The sequence below is a fragment of the Chrysemys picta genome, chromosome 3, assembly GCF_011386835.1.
Source record: "Chrysemys picta bellii isolate R12L10 chromosome 3, ASM1138683v2, whole genome shotgun sequence".
Taxonomy (NCBI): domain Eukaryota; kingdom Metazoa; phylum Chordata; order Testudines; family Emydidae; genus Chrysemys; species Chrysemys picta.
Genome location: NC_088793.1, coordinates 141,573,850 through 141,591,253, shown reverse-complemented (window position 1 = coordinate 141,591,253; position 17,404 = coordinate 141,573,850). Strand labels below are relative to the sequence as shown.

Genomic DNA, 17,404 nt, shown 5'->3' with positions numbered 1-17,404 from the left:
ATATGAAATCAGATTTGCCACTGAACCAAATATACCTTTCATCTACTAATGAGGGACAAGACCCAACATATTTATAATTGTCAGTCTCAATTTCACAGAATATGTGGATTCAAAACTCAACATTCCAGGCTACTTTTATGGTTTTGGCCTGCTGCAATACCCACTGTAATCTAATCAAATTAGCAGAGGATATGACAACATCCTGGCACTCTACAGAAATGATGCAAATAGCACAAACACAGAAAACGAGTAGTCTGTTTCACAATTTCTGCTTCCTAAATAACCTCACAATTCAGAGCTACATATTGCACAAATGCATATTCTAATCAGACAGAGCAGCGACAGAGAAAGATCAAGTCACTCCAAAGAGCTGTGTTTAAAAGTAGAGGTTAATGGCATAACCCAGTAGGCACTGCACCAATAATGTCATTTCATATTTTCAATGACTTAACTAGTAAAAGATAATGATTAAGCTTGGCTCTCTCAGCTACTGGCAATATTTTATAACCATTAACTAGTCAAACAATTGTTGCAGAGACAAACTAAGTACAAAAAAGGTGCATTTGTACACACTTCAGAAGCATGCAGTTTAAAAACCACATTAAAATATAGTTGAAAGGATAACATTAAACTCTGATGCACATTTCCTTTTGATACTCAAAGTAAACCCCACCCCCTGATTGGTACTTAGGGGCTTAAACTATTATTTTTAATGAAACAGGAACAATCAACAAAGCACATTAAAACCCAGCAAACATAGCGAGAAAAAAAAAGAGTCTAAATTGGTTATATACTAGATGAATGTTATTTGACCCAGCTGAACTAAAAGTAATTGTCTAAAATCAGCTCATCATAATAATTTACCAGCCCAGGCACAAAAACTACTCACACTTCCTTACCATGATAAAATGAAGGGTGGGCAGAAAATGATAGTTTACTTATCTGTCTGGGGGGGGAAGAATTTGCTTTCGGAAACTAGAATGTTTGACGCCTGAATGTGTTGCTATAATTGTATTGCTTGTGATAAAGAGGATCAATGGCTCCTGTTGAACTGCATAAGGAGCCGTCTAGCAGTGTGTTGTTAACTGGTTCAGGTTGTACCTGTGTGAAGGAAGTCTTGCTACTCTGAGTTTCACTCATTGCCCTGCCTGCCTATTGTTATATGGACTGAGTTTCAGATTTTAGTTCTAATATATAAAGGACTAAGGCTAGGTCTACACTGGGGGGGAGGGGAGGGGGACAGTGTTGACCTAGCCTTAGTCCTATATATATATATATATATATAAAATAATTAATATTTTAATTATTTGCTTTGCAAATCGCCTACAAAGCTATGGCTCCCAGGCACCATACAAACAGAATCTATTACCATAATGGAATTAACATATCCAATATCACTTTGTCTAGACTGCCATCTTTATCTACCAAATCTAGCCATACTCTCCATTGAAACTTGCTTATTGCAGATGTTTACACCCTCTCTTTTCTTCTTTTATTAAGTAATAAAAGGTTATTTGCACTGTATCTAGAAAGCCACTCAAGAACTGGAACTATCCTACTGGAACACACACAGTTTCATTCAACTAAAATAATTTTAATTTACTTTTCTATTGTACCTTTCATCCTGAAAGATCCCAAAGCATTTTACAAACTGTTTATATGCAGATCACGTACTCACCATTGAAATGGGATGGAAGAGTCATACTGCACCAAATGTTTTCCACAACAATTTTTAGGTGGGGAATTTACAGGTAACTTTTTCAGTATTGACTGCAGGAGGAATTTAAATAGGTAGAAGCAATTATCTGAATTAGATTTGACTGGGACTCTGCAGTTAAAATTGTCTGGCTAGCATGAACCATAATTTTGGCTTGCAACTGGTCTCCAGGCACCACTGTGACTACCTCTGTGTTTCATAAAGGGCTCCCAGCAAAAGAAGGCCCTACATAGAATCATAGAATATCAGGGTTGGAAGGGACCTCAGGAGGTCATCCAGTCCAACCGCCTGCTTAAAGCAGGACCAATCCCCAGACAGATTTTTGCCCCAGATCTCTAAATGGCTCCCTCAAGGATTGAACTCACAACCCTGGGTTTAGCATAAAATAGAAGGCAATTGAAACGTTAAAACTTTTTTTTAAACTTTAGGTTATATAATCAACAATAGATGACTTTGACATGACTATGTGACTGAATTCACTCTCAGGGCTCTGCTGCCCTTAACACATCTTTTGACCTGAGTTTTTACCATTACTATGGAGGATACCAACACAGACCCATGAGTGAATTGCAGTCTTTTGGGCCATCTATTAACCTATAGCTATTCTTGTTTTGTAACTCATTCTTTGCTAAACGTTTTAGTAGCTTTTCCTCTTTTCTGCAATGAGTAAGACTGAATGGAAACGGTCTACATGAAATAAAAAACCCTGAGGGTGGTGGACTTTACAAATCAACACAAGCATAACATGCTGGGTGAAAAAAGATTGCAAATCAAGACTGCTAGGCACCTAAAAGCAAGTGCTAATGAAATTACTTTTCTTTCCACCCTATTGGTATCAGCATTTGGTACAGAATTCAAAATACCTAATTTCTTACTCACAGAATTAATTTCTTCCCAAATATCACAGATTTTATGGACACACCACTTGGGTCCAGTTCTGAAAATGGGCACTTGTACTTTGAAAACTTAAGAAAAAAAGCTTTAAACTAATGTACTAATGCCGCTCTTAGTCTGTCTATTGGGATCATTCACAGCATATACAGAGATAATTTTGACAAAAGTTTTGCCAGGACCTTTAATGGAGATCTAATCAAAAGGGCCCAGAGCATTCACAAATACTTTGGTTTAAAAACAGAAAATTGTCCTAAGACACAAGCTTGCTGTAATTTATCTATGATGCTTACTTCTTAAACAGTTATATGACAGAAGTCTATCATTTTAGTTTTATTCAATATATACGTTATTTTAAAAAATGCATTAATCAATAAGTGTGTGACAAACTGCCAAAGGCAAGACTACACAGTTAAGCTATTAGCAGTTTCATTCTGAAGTGGACCAAATCTCTTGCTATATTAGCAAAAAATACACAAGACATATTAAATTATTAAACTTCAAAAAGGGGCTACTGGGTAGGTTCACTAGCTGCTGTTCATATTATATTTAAATGCCATCTAACCATTCTTTTCTAAGAAACTCATCAGATGGTTACCTGGGCTTCAGTACATAGCAGTAGCGGTCCTGATCCTACCAATGTTTACACATGTGAACAATTTTATGTACAGGAATAGTTCCATTGAACTCTAATCTACAGGATAAGGGCTATATACAACAATAAGGAATCTCAACATGGTGTCATCTTTGGACCTTGTTGGTAGAGATGGGGACACAATTGATCTCTGTGTAATGGCCCTAATATCATCCAAAGAATCTGGCCACTCAAACAGGAAGTGTATAATGTAAACATAGACCTTATAGGTCAAATTGCATCTGCTTACATTATGTGAGAGTCTGACCCTTTAACGACAGGTGAAATGATGACCGAGTGGTACCTTTAATTCTGTCCGATTGTGGTTACAATCTGTTCAACTGCTCTTGTTGTCAATTCTTGATCCTTTCAGAAATAGTAGCAAGCTGACCTTCCACCTCTGAAATCTCTGAAACCTCTTCCAGAGCCCAAGTTCAGTGAACTTCAAGGCCCTTTGTTAGGCTATATGTTTGTTCCAACTTTTGTCTGCCTGGTAGGGTGTTCAAGATTTATTGTGTTTTTGCTTGGAAAGACCAACATTTAGCAATTTTTTTACATTTATTGTGAGGTTCCCAAGTCCTGAGAAAATGGCCACCATGTATAAATGCCTGAAATAAAAGTAGAAACTCTCCATTTTATTTTTATAATTAGTATTTGAATTCAGACTTAGAATGTAATGGGGGGTACTGCGTGAAATAATTCTCTGATCCAAATATAGGGGTAATAAAAAAACCCTCTTTACTATAAATATTACAAGAATATGCATGTATACTTTTTATGTATATATAATGATTTTTTATGTTCAATAATTTATTTAAATCTAAGTTACAGTGTCACTAGACCCAGACAATAATACCAAATAGATACAAACCATATGGTAGGGTAAGTCTATGCAACTTATTTTGAAATAATAATTATTTCCCATTTCCTTTCAAACTAATCTGTGTTGTTTTATTCCTGCTGAGACTTGCTCCATGATCAATTTTACTCTGATCAGATTGACCCATCCAGTACTTTGTAGTCCACAATAGGCAGGGCCCTACCAAATTCACTGTCCATTTTGGTCAATTTCATGGTCAGAGAATTTTAAAAATTGTACATTTCATTATTTCAGCTATTTAAATCTGAAATGTCACGGTGTTGTAATTGTAGGGGTCCTGATACAAAAAGGAGTTGTGGGGAGGGGAGGTTGCAAGTTTATTGTAGGGGCGGGGTTGTGGTACTGCTACCCTTCTGCGCTGCTGCTGCTGGTGGCGCTGCCTTCAGAGATAGGCAGCTGGAGAGTGGCGGTTGCTGGCTGGGAGCTCAGCTCTGAAGGCAGAGCCACTGCCAGCAGCAGCGCAGAAGTAAGGATGGCCTGGTATGGCATTGCCACCCTTACTTCTGTGCTGCTGCTGGCGGGAAGTTGCCTTCAGAGCTGGGCGCCTGGCCAACGGACACCACTCTCTGACAGCCCAGCTCTGAAGGCAGCACAGAAGTAAGGGTGGCAATACCACAATCTCCCCTAAAATAACCTTGCGACCCCCCTGCAACTCCCTTTTGGGCCAAGACCCCCAATTTGAGAAATGCTGGTCTCCCCCGTGAAATCGGTATAGTATAGGATAAAAGGACACAAAAGACCAGAGTTCAAGGGGGGAGACCAGATTTCATGGCCCGTGATGTGTTTTTCGTGGCCATGAATTTGGTAGGGCCTTAACTATAGGATTAATTAAATGGTTTTGTTTTTCCATTCCCACTGTGAAATTTGTGCAAGGATTTTTGCTTTCTAAATATAACACATTGAAATGCTAATCCATTTTCCAAGTATTTGCTTCCCAGAATATCGTGTCAATATATACTTCTCATACTTTTTGCATAAACCAACTTCACACGTTTCATGACAACAGTGGGAGAAATTACATATTGAGTGCAAAGATCTGTTGACTTGTCAAAATGTTAATGATATCTTAATTTAAATTATTTGTAACAGTACTGCTAACAAAAAAAATCAAAATTTTATTATTTATTATTTGTATTAAAGGAAATTAACAATAGAAACAAATTAAGGGGCTGATTTCTCAGAAGTGCCAAGCACTTGGGAGATTCTGTTCTCTTCCACTGAAGTTGTGGGTTCTTAGCACTTCTGAAAATTAAGCCCTAAAATAACATGAAGTGGCAAGATTAACTGGAAAAAAAAAAACCACACAAGGAAACTGAATACAGATGGGCTATACTGTCCTTAACTCACCCTGCTTAGTCTAACAATTGCAGGCATCTCAGAACAGTGTAAGATCCTGCATACTACACATTGTAACTTTTTTGAGACTAACTCCACTCTGCCTTTTCCCCCTGATTTATACCTCACAAGCTCAGGTCTCCTGTGAAGGATGACTGGAAAAAGACTCTTTGGAGTGAACCAACATTGCTCCTTATTTGGCAAGAGAGAATTTGTTATTGAGTTATGCAAGGTACTCTCTTCCCTCTCCAGAGACTCAGTAGTGCTGCCACAGCACTTAAAGCCCTGGGAGCAGAATGAAACCAGGAATCAAACAAGATTTCTCATCAGAAAGCAATATCATCAGTTCACTGGGCCAGCATAGGTCTAGTTTTGGTGAAGAAACTGGGTAAAAAAAAAATTGTTAGACCAAGTATGTTTAAACTGCTATAAAATTTATTTAGGACTCCTTTCTATATTAAAATAAATGTGTTAGCTGTGTAGCTCAATATATTCAATTTCCAGAAGGTACCCAACACTGAGGGATGATATTTAAGGGGCTCTTCTTCTATATATCCACGGGGGTTGGACTGGACTATCTGTAAGATATAATTTACAAATTTTCCAAAGCAGTCTCAGTTTATACACAGAGTTTTGCACATGCAAATGAGCAGAATAGTTAGTTCAATGATGCGTGCAAATTAGGTGTTTCCATGTGCAAATTCAGGCCCTGATTCGTCAGACATTTGACCAACATGCATAATGTTAAGCATGTGTGTGATCCCTATTGAATCCAAAGAGCTGAGGTCAGCCAACTATATGAACGTGGCTCAGCCCGGGTACCCAGTGAGCTTCCTGATCTCATGCAGGAGGCACTGGAGGAGTGCAGGGTACTCAATCTTGGAGCAGAAGTAAGGAGACCTTTGGGGCAAACTCTGTACTATACTGACAACTCTTGTGATTGTATCATGCATCTCACAATAGAGAGGATGGATGATCCAGTGGTTAGGGCACTAGCCTGGGACTTGGGAGTCCAGCATTCAATTCTCTGGTCTGCCAACAAGCTTCCTGTGTGGCCTTGATCTCTTAGTTTAAGTTCCCCATCTGTAAAACGGAGTTTATAGCACTTTCCTACACTTTAAAGATTGTGAGACACTCAGATACTATAGTAATGCAGGCCTTTCTCAAAACCCCAGCTGCTGGAATCGCATGATTATGTGAGAATATCAGCTTTCGTTTAAAAAAAAAAAAAGTTTCTAGCCTTCATGGTTGTAGACAAAAGCCTGAAAACATGAACTAAGTATACCCTAAAGGTTGAAACAACAGAAGACAAACAAAAAAAGAATCCTAAGTATTATTTTTAATAGCTCATGATTTTGGAGGCCTGAGTCATGATTTTTGAATGCATAGGGATACCAATACTACATGCTATCCCAGGCCTTTCATCTGCCACATGCATAAGCATAATGGCTGAGGAAACCTCTGCTTAATCCCTAACATCCTACATTCCTGTAATGGGGCTCAAAGGAATTAGGGCAGAATTTTGCCTTCTATTTTTAAGTATTTTAGAAGACCTTTTGATCTTTAGAATTGTTGATCCTCATTATGGGCCATACTAGTACAGCGCTAATGGTTCCATTGACCAAACCCTGAGGCTCCTAATTACTTTTGTTTGAACAACAGAATTGACAGAGGTTAGGAAAATTATAAGTACATAAATAAAATACGTCAGGGAAGATTTCTTCCTGTTTTAGTTTCCCTGTTCTTATTTAAAACCATATAAAGAGATGTATAAAAAAGTGTCACACAGTAATTATATAGGTAATTCCCCTCTCTTCTGTTACTCACCTATGGGAATGGGCAGTGAAAAACAAGTTTTACTCTATCAATGAATAAGAATGATTAACACTCAATTAAAGGAAGATAATTTACGTCACCTGCCATTTACTGTGCAACTTCTTTGTATAAAATTACAAGGGAAGAAGTTATTATGATTTCTCAGCACTCCTAATAGCAGTCTCTGTGTATAAAATAATAATGGTAAGAATATTTCATATTGATATAGAATGATAGTCTGATTTTCAGAGGTGCTGAGCCCCCAACAACTCCCGTGAACTTCTGTGGGAGCTGTGGATGCTAAGTATCTCTGGAAAAAACAATCAGGCTATTAATCAATTCAGATGAAGAATAAAAACAAATAATTTAGTTTTCATATTAAAAATAAGGAAGTGATGTGTAGGGATATATATTTAACACACATTTTAAAGAAGGCATCAATTTCTAAGATTATAATAAATTCAATACATTTTTTTTAAGTTTTTATAGTTTTCTCAGTGTTTACCTCTGCAATCTCTATCCTTTTTGCAAGTTCATCGAGCGAAGAAAAGCTGTCATCTAATAATAAAGCTTCTGTTGAGCTGTATGATGCTTGTTCCAGTGGAATATCTGGGAGAGTTTCAGAGTCCTCTTGGTTTTCTAAATTTGCAAGGGATTCTTCAGTGTCTTTTATGCTACCATTTAAGAATCTGCCAAAAAAATCTTCCAGTTCGTCATTATTTATCTCCTCCTCCTGCTGCCTTGCCATCTCTTGCAGTCCCTTGCATACTTTTGGATGTGCAGGACTGATATGTTCAGGTGCTTTGTTACTTCCAGAACACATGTTTTCACAAATGTTTGATGCAGTTCTGTCCTGTGGGGATTTTCCATCCTCATCTCCTAAACCAGGCTTCTGCTGCTGCTGGTTTAATGCACTATTTCCTAGCTGGCTTCTGGCAGTCTCAGTAGAGCCTGCACGTTGTTTTGACCTGAGAACATTTCTTTCAGCTTGTACATTTTCATCTTTAGAAATCAAATCAGGAGGGATATAATCAGCGTCCGTTAAAACTAAGGTGTCTACCATTGGCTCACCAGAGAGTTCCACTCCAGGCTCCTTAGCCACGTCTTCTATTTTTGCCACATCCTTAGAGAACTGCTTCTCTCTCGGCTGCAAACTGTTATCTTTACCAGCATCCCCAGATGATAAACAGTCAGAACAAGGCCTGCCCACTGTCCCTATAGACTGGGTGTGTGGCTCCAGTGTTGATTCAGCACTGCAGTGCTGCTCCTCCATGTGGTCCTTCCCTGCAGCTACTTGAAGACGTGCTGCTTCTGTAAGCCTATCAGTTTTACTATCACATAGGGAGCTCTCACTCATCTGTCTCTCTCTGTGCTGGTTTTCTTTTCTTGGTCCAATGCCAGGCCAAGTTTCAGTATCTAAATGCAACAGGAAGACAGTTCCAGCATTTTAAAATGATTCAAAACATCAATAGTGTGTCGAAAGAGCGTACTATGACTTGATAACACTGCACACAAATGTTTCAGAATAAATTCCCCTCTAGTGCAGACAGTGCTGCTCCAGTTAGTAGAAAACATAAAACACCCAGAATAAATCATAAATAAGACCCCAATTCAGCAAAGCACTTAAGTGAATGTTTAAAGTTAAGAAAATGCTTAAGTGTTTTGCTGAAAAGGGATGGGATTATTCACATGCTTAAAGTAAAGAATGTTCTTACGTGCTTCAAGAAATAAGGGCCTAATTTCCCTCTCAAACATATTTCATGCAAGGAACTACATGTAGATTATTCCAAGATTTCTAGAAGGAAGGGTGGGGAGGGAAGAGGGATATGATGTCAAAACTACAGAAGAAATTTTTTTCCTGGTTCCACTGCAATGGGTAACTCAGATACATTAGAGTATTACTGTTATCACATTTCACCGAGGTATGTAGGTGCATTTTTTAAAAAGCCTAAAATCACAAGAATTGAATGTGTTTTCCATATGTCCTTTGTCTTTAATATTTAACTATTTCCTTAAGTTAATGCAAAGTAAAATAAAATATTTGATTACAATATTCATAGATAATAAATTACACAGCTAAAATTGCTTTTATGGACTTCTATATGGGTAGCCAGTTTGGGTTATATAAAAAAACACAAATACAATTTGGATTTAGCTTATGTTTGGTTTCAGATATTTTCAATATAAATTACCAAGGGAGAATGATCTCTGTTTACTGAGCTGTTATGGAATTTTATTTTAGAGAGAAGTGAGAACAATAATACACAAATACTGTAAATTCAAAAGAGTTTAGAGTTACACTCATTTTTGGTTAGGAAATGTTGGTAAATTATTTATCGGTAGGTTAAAGAACTTATAATTCAATAATTATTTATTTCTAACAAAGTAGGAATTTAAGAAATAGTACATTCAGTGCCAATACAATATGTTCATGTAGCGGAAGACCAAAAAGCTAGTCTGAGTTGTGCCTAAAATTATTAGACATGGGCCTTAACTGGAACCTCAAATCCAACCTTCTTCCCCCTCATCCAGTTTTGGGGAGAGAAAAAGGGAGTGCCTGAGATTCAAATGACAAAGCAATCTCTATTCAACAGACTTTTTTTATTACATGTTTATACAGAGCCACCTAGAACAAGGTCTGTATTATAGAAGTTATTGTAATAATAAATAATAATAATAATAATAATACACAACAAATTCCTAAACACAAAATCTACTTAATTGAATTTTTGGTTCAGAGTCAAAAGCAGAAGGGTCTATGGATCAAGTTGATGGAAGAAATATCAAGCGGCCCCAGAAATTTCCATCATTTCCTGCTGAAGTGTCACAAGATTCTTAAGCCATTCAATCTGAATCCATGCTTGCTATGGATTTTGTGTCAAACCTGAACTCTAGTGTAAACCTGCCCTGGAAAAGAGCACTGCCTCCTCTGCTCAGCTCTCAAATATATTTGAAACAGGGTTGAATTTCTCTGTCTTAAAGCAAGGAAAGATTATGTTTGATGATAATCCTCATATTTTAAAACTTAATGAAATACTAGCTGAAAATGAAAAGTAAGGTTAGAAATTATATAAAAGACCATGCAGCCTACTTGAGGATGAATAAAAATCAGAACGTTGATAGATTGAAGGGATACACAGAAGCTAATTATATAGGATAGAAAGAAGAAATGGGTATGAGAGAGATGGTTTTGAAAATTAGGCACAAAGGACAAGACAGCTGAGGGGTTTGTAATGGGATACTGAGCTCTACATGTATAGGTCACCAGTTCAAATACAGCCCAGATTGTCAGTAGCAGGATTTTGTTACCATCTGTCAATTTTTCCCAGTTGATATGACCATGTTACAACAGGCACCTTTGTTGGCAAGTAGGAACACCAAAGATTAAATGGACATGGAAATTAAATCAGCCTCTTTACCATGCAGGGGGGCCCCTTGAGGTCAGGGTTGAAACAGACAGATATGTCTGTGTGGGGAAGCCTACACTGTGTGTCTATGCTGTAACTGTACTAGAGATAGAGGACTTCAATGTCTAGTGCTGTCGGTCTTTTTATGAATATTAAGGCCTATATTTTCAAGAGTGACTAGTGATTTTGAGTAGCTCATTTTTTTGAGAGAGTGTCCAATTCAAAAAGCAACAGAGGGTCCTGTGGCACCTTTAAGACTAACAGAAGTATTGGAGCATATGCTTTCATGGCTGAATGCCCACTTCATCAGACGCAAGACCAATTCAAGTTGCCCTAAAGGCAGCTGATTTTCAGAAGTGATGAGAACCTGCTCTCTAAAAATCAGGCTCCTTTAAGGTGTCATGTCGGATACCCAAAACCAGAGGCATCCAAAATAACCAAAAATTAGAACTAAATTCACTTATGGAAGCAAAAACTCAGTCTAGAAAAATAGTATTCTGTACATAAGAAAGTAAGAAATGCTTCTAGCATTATGAGGCATAAACAGAGACCCAGGAAAGTGAGATCTTATGATCCCCTTTAATGTTCATGTAAAATTTTGGGGAGTTTTTTTGTAGCTTCCTTGGGAATATTTAAAAATGTTTGTTTGGACAACTCACACACCTTTTAGCTTACCGGCCTGTAATTTCCAGAATCACCTCTGAAGCCCTTTTTAAAAATTGGCATCACATTAGCTATCTTCCAGTCATTTGGTACAGAAGCTGATTTAAACGATAGGTTATAGACGACAGTTAATAGTCCTGCAATTTCACATTTGAGTTCCTTCAGAACTCTTGGGTGAATGCCATCTGGTCCTGGTGATTTATTACTGTTTAGTTCAGAGGTGACCAACCTGAGCCTGAGAAGGAGCCAGAATTTACCAATGTACATTGCCAAAGAGCCATAGTAATAAGTCAGCAACCCCCCCAACAGCTCCTTCCCCCCCACTTCCCAGCGCCTCCTACCTACCGGCAGCCTCACCAATCAGCGCCTCCCCCTCCCTCCCCACACCTCCCAATCAGCTGTTTCGTGGCGTGCAGGAGGCTCTGGGGGGAAGGAGCAAGGGCATGGCAGGCACAGAGGAGGGGGTGGGAAGGGGTGGAGTGGGGGCATGGCCTGTGGCAGAGCCAGGGGTTGAGCAGTGAGCACCCCCTGACACATTGGAAAGTTGGCGCCTGTAGCTCCAGCCCCAGAGTCTGTGCCTGTACAAGGAGCCGCATATTAACTTCTGAAGAGCCGCATGTGGCTCCGGAGCCACAGGTTGGCCACCCCTGGTTTAGTTTATCAATTTGTTCCAAAACCTCCTCTAATGACACCTTAATCTGGGACAGTTCCTCAGATTTGTCACCTAAAAAGAATGGCTCAGATTTGGGAATCTCCCTCACATCCTCAACCGTGAAGACAAATTCATTTAATTTCTCCGCAATGGCCTTATCATCCTTGAGTGCTCCTTTATCATCTCAATCATCCAGTGGCCCCTCTTGTTGTTTAGCAGGCTTCCTGCTTCTGATGTACCTAAAAAAATTTTTGCTATTACTTTCTGAGTCTTTGGCTAGCTGTTCTTCAAATTCTTTTTTGGCCTTCCTAATTATATTTTTACACTTCATTTGTCAGAGTTTATGCTCCTTTCTATTTTCCTCATTAGGATTTAACTTCCACTTTTTAAAGGATGCTTTTTTGCCTCTCACTTTTTCTTTTTCATTGTTATTTAGCCACGGTGGCTCTCTTTTGGTTCTCTTGCTATGTTTTTTAATTTGGGGGTCTACATTTAAGTTGAGCCACTATTATGATGTCTTTAAAAAGTTTCCATGCAGCTTGCTGGGATTTTACTTTTGGTGCTGTACCTTTTAATTTCTGTTTAACTAACCTTCTCATATTTGTGTAGTTCCCCTTTCTGAAATTAAATGCTATAGTGTTGGGCCACTGTGGTGTTTTCCCCACCACAGCGATGTTAAATTTAATTATATTATGGTCACTATTACCAAGCAGTCCAGCTATATTCACCTCTTGGACCTGATCCTGTGCTCCACATAGGACTAAATCAAGAATTGCCTCTCCTCTTGTGGGTTCCAGGACTAGCTGCTCCAAGAAGCAGTCATTTAAGGTGTCAAGAAACTTTATCTCTGCATCTCTTCCTGAGGTGACATGTACCCAGTCAATATGGGGATACTTGTAATCCTCCATTATTATTGAGTTTTTTATTTTAATAGCTTCTCTAATCTCCCTGAGAATTTCACAGTCACGATCACCATTCTGGTCAGGTGGTCTGTAATATATCCCTACTCCTATAGTCTTATTATTCAATGATGGAATTACTATCCAGAGATTCTATGGTACAGTTTGGTTCATTTAAGATTTTTACTTCATTTGATTCTACGCTTTCTTTCACATATAGTGCCACTCCCCGACTGTGTCCCTTTGATTATCCTCATTCCACCAAGTTTTGGTGATGCCTATTATATCAATATTCTCATTTAATGTGAGGCACTCTAATTCACCGACCTTATTATTTAGATTTCTAGCATTGGTATATAAGCACTTAATAAACTTGTCACTTTTTAGCTGCCTGCCATTACATGATGTAATTGAATGGGACTTTTTTCATTTGACTGTTTCTCATCAGATCCTACCTGTATTTTATCATCTTCCATCTTCTTCTCCTTATTAGGACATACATGTGCTCCTCTGCACCTGTCAGCTTTCCCCCAGCCCTTAGTTTAAAAACTGCTCTATGACCTTTATAATTTTAAGCGCCAGCAATCTGGTTCCATTTTGGTTTAGGTGGAGCCCATCCTTCCTATATAGGCTTCCCCTTTCCCAAAAGTTTCCCCAGGTCCTAATAAATCTAAACTCCTCCTCCCTACACCATCGTCTCATCCACGCATTGAGACTCTGCAGTTCTGCCTGTCTAACTGGCCCTGTGCATGGAACTGGAAGATTTCAGAGAATGCTACCATGGAGGTCCTGGACTTCAATCTCTTACCTAGCAGCCTAAATTTGGCCTCCAGGACCTCTCTCCTATCCTTCCCTATGTCATTGGTACCTACATGTACCACAGCCAACGGCTCCTCTCCAGCACTACACATAAGTCTATCTAGAAGTCTCGAGAGATCTGCAATCTTCGCACCAGGCAGGAAAGTCACCAGGTGTTTCTCCCGGTCATCACAAACCCAGCTATCTATGTTTCTAATGATCAAATCGCCCACTACCAATACCTGTCTTTTCCTAATAACTGGAGTTTCCTCCCACTGGAGAGGTATCCTCAGTGCGAAAGGATACCACATCATCATCTGGAAGGACGATCCCAACTATGGGATCGTTTCCCTCCGCTCCAGTTAGATGCTCTCCTTCCCTGAGATTTTCATCCTCCTCAACAGCACAGAAGCTGTCAGACCAGGGTTGGGACCATTCTACTGTGTCCTGGAAAGTCTCATCTATGTACCTCTCTGTCTCCCTTAGCTCCTCCAACTCAGTCACCCTGGCCTCCAAAGCCCGTACACAATCTCTGAGGGCTAGGAGCCCCTTGATTGAATGCACACATATGCCACCTGCCCACAGGGCAGGTAATCATACATGCTGCATTGGGTGCAATAAACAGTTTGTAAAATATTTTACTAAATTCATTATTTATTATTTCATTCAAGAGAGTTTGCACACAAGACAAATATGCAGGGTTTTGGCCATTTCGAATTACAACAGGAAGGTATTAAGACTTTCAGACAGGTGCTGAAAGAATGAATAGATACAGTATGTGCTCCAACTCTACTATTTTAAGAGCAATACACAGGTTTAGAGGCCCTGATTCATTCAGCTGGCAGAAATAAAGCTCCAGGACCCTGGCAGCAGAAACTGCATGAGAGGAAGGGGTTACAGCAGCACAGGCTGTAAAATAGGGGAATCTATGTATCCCCCACCATCCTCAGCCAGTTCGGTTCTTATAGAGGCCTGGCTGGAGTTTAAAGCTGCTTTCCTAGGAAGAATCTCGAGGGGAGAATAATGGCGAATCCTCCTTGGAGCCAGCTGTCTTCAAAGGCAAAAATTGCATTCCCTTGCGCATGCAATGGATGAATCCAGCCAAGTGTGATTTAGATTAATGAAGAAGTGGCATTTTCTTTCAAGGATGCTACCACAGTATATATTTTACCTACATTACATAACTAAGGTTTTATATATGTACACAGACAACACACACATGCCCCGATCCCCTACTCTAGACATGGTAGATAAGTGGAGTCTTTGGGCTTGTCTAGAAGGAGAAACTATTGCAAAATAAGCTAGGGTCTGAAAATAAAGCACAATAGCTATTCCACACTCTCTCCCCATGTGGATACACTTATTCCACACTAAAGCCTTGTGAACACTGGCAGTGGCAAGTAGGGTACACGTAGCTACAAGCTACAGTGAAAAGCAGGCTGAATCCATGCTATGGTGGGTAGCTACATGTGGCAGTGAAAGGCTCCAGCAGGTGGGATGGCAGTGGGGAAAGGCTTAGGCAATTTCCTGCTACTGGAGCCTTTTCCCGCTGCCTAACCCTGCAAGAGTCCTTCCCCACTGCCAGAGCCTTTCCCTGCAACAGGGAAAGGCTCCGGCAGTGGACAGCTGGTGGAAGCTTTCCCTGCTGTCAGAGCCTGGAAAGGCTCCAGCAGTTGGGAGCTACTGGAGCCGTTCCCTGCTGCCTCTCCCGTGCCAGAGATTTTCCCATGGTAGGAAAAGGCTGCAAGCAGTCGGACACTACACTGCTAAACACAGCAGTGTAGATGGGGGAGGCACTGCTTGGGCATTCAGAAAACGGTGTAGGGTACACACCTTTAAGGTTCTGGTGTGTCTACTCTACTTGCCTAATCCATGCCTCACCATCTACAGTGCTATTTATACCCATGCTGGGGGGAGGGGGGACGGACGGGAGGGGTGGCATGCAGTATATGTACTCTACATGCTACTGTAAGTGTACAAATAGCCTAAGAGTGCCTTTATACTGTTTAGCTTAATCCACTTTGGAAAAGAGCCTTAATGAGTTTATAAATGACCAAATCAATGGCTTGTCTACTTGGGAAATGTCTCAGAATAGCTATTGTGGAATTGTTATGCCACAATAGATTCCCATGTGGACACGTTAATTCCATACAATGTAGTTTAATCCACTTAATCTCGAATGTCCCCATGGGGCACTATTCTACAATAGCTATTCCGGGCCATTTCCCCTTGTAGACAACCTCTTAATTTGGCAATTTATACTCTCACGAAGGTCCTCTTCAAACCCCTTGGAAGTTTCCCTCTCCTTTCTTACTACCATAGTCACATTCTTGCCTCTAAAAGCCAAGTGAGCAGAGACAGCCAACTAACAGATGAAACAAAAGTGGCTTTTTAGTTTCCCATGTCTCTCCAGGCTATTTAAAAAATGTGACAGTCTTTATTCTGGCAAATGTATTTATATTAATTTTATCTTTCCTCCCCCACCCACCCATAATTCTCTTCTTTATGGCTTCAGAAGAACATGCTGCCCCCTGCTGCTGACATGCCTGAAGTGTGGGAGGCAACAATAGCTGATTAAGATAGACTTTTATTAAAAGTCACTCTCCTCCTAAAGAGATCTGCCAGTGTGAGGGCCAAGAACACACATCCACTGCTTCCCAAAGAAATGTGCCAGCCTGGGGGGTGGGGAGGAAGTTACATAAACACTCTTCACAGTATTGCCAACCTCAGCATTCAAAAATCATTAGTCAGGCCCTCCAAAATCATGATGTTTTTAAACAACTATCAGAGCTTGTCTGGAATGTTTTTGATGGTACAGTTTTCTAGTGGAAACACAATTTTGTCAAAATGTAAATATTTTGAGGGAACTTGTCAATTTTCACAAAATTTCAGAGGGAATAAAGTCTAAATAAATTGTTTCGACTATTTCATTTTATTTGTTTTGATTTTTATATTACTATAAATTTTTATATACAAATATTTTATATTTTACATTATAAAGTTTTGACATTATCAAAGAAATATTTTGATGGGTCTGAATTGAAATTTTTCAGAATTTCTGTTCTGCAGGAAAGTTTTGCCTTGCGTTCTGATTCAGAAAAAAAAGCAAAATTTAGAAATGTCAGAATTTCTTGTGGAACAGAAATTCTGTTTTCCAACCAGCAATAAAAATAATAAATTTTGGGTTCTTTTGGGTTTCTGAACCTTCAGGCTGCAGTCGCTTCATGTTTTTAAGCTTTTCTTTGCAACCATAAGGGTTATAAACTTACTTAAAAAGCAGAAGGCAATTGGAGATTCTCATGCAATCTCCTGATTTCAGGAACTCAGGGTTGTAAGAAATATACCAACCATTACAAGACTCATGATAAAATTACGATAGCTGATAGCACTTTCTTCAGCCTTGTGAATGAGCTTAGATGCCACAGTGGTGGATACACTATAAGAACCCAAACAGAAAGATAACTGCATGTGTGGATCGTGGTAGTGATAGTAAGGGGTGTGGAATGGAAGGAGAAGAGACCTGTAGTGTGTAGAGAAGCAGTGGTCCTCTGCCACCATCATTACTTCCTAGCTCCTGAGCCCCCCCCCCAAAATCTCTTGGATGATGGCAGTTGCCACTGGAGAGAGAAACGCACTGAATTTAGACACTTTAACTCTCACCATCTACCCCAGGAACATTCAAAAATCTTTGCTCATAGCGAGGAAAGATGTAT

At 39.5% G+C, this 17,404-nt stretch overlaps 1 protein-coding gene across 4 annotated transcripts in view; it reads right to left on the bottom strand.

Moving 5' to 3' along the window:
* Positions 1-17,404, bottom strand: part of CNST (consortin, connexin sorting protein) — a 100,678-nt gene that overhangs the window by 14,251 nt on the left and 69,023 nt on the right. For 3 of the 4 annotated variants that reach the window (XM_005311502.4, XM_065589178.1, XM_065589177.1), the window contains one exon: positions 7,778-8,688. In XM_005311502.4, coding sequence (XP_005311559.2) covers positions 7,778-8,688 — 911 coding nt within the window. Of the gene's footprint in view, positions 1-5,775; positions 6,036-7,777; positions 8,689-17,404 lie in introns of those variants that run through there. The other variant, XM_042845839.2, reaches the window with a different exon arrangement.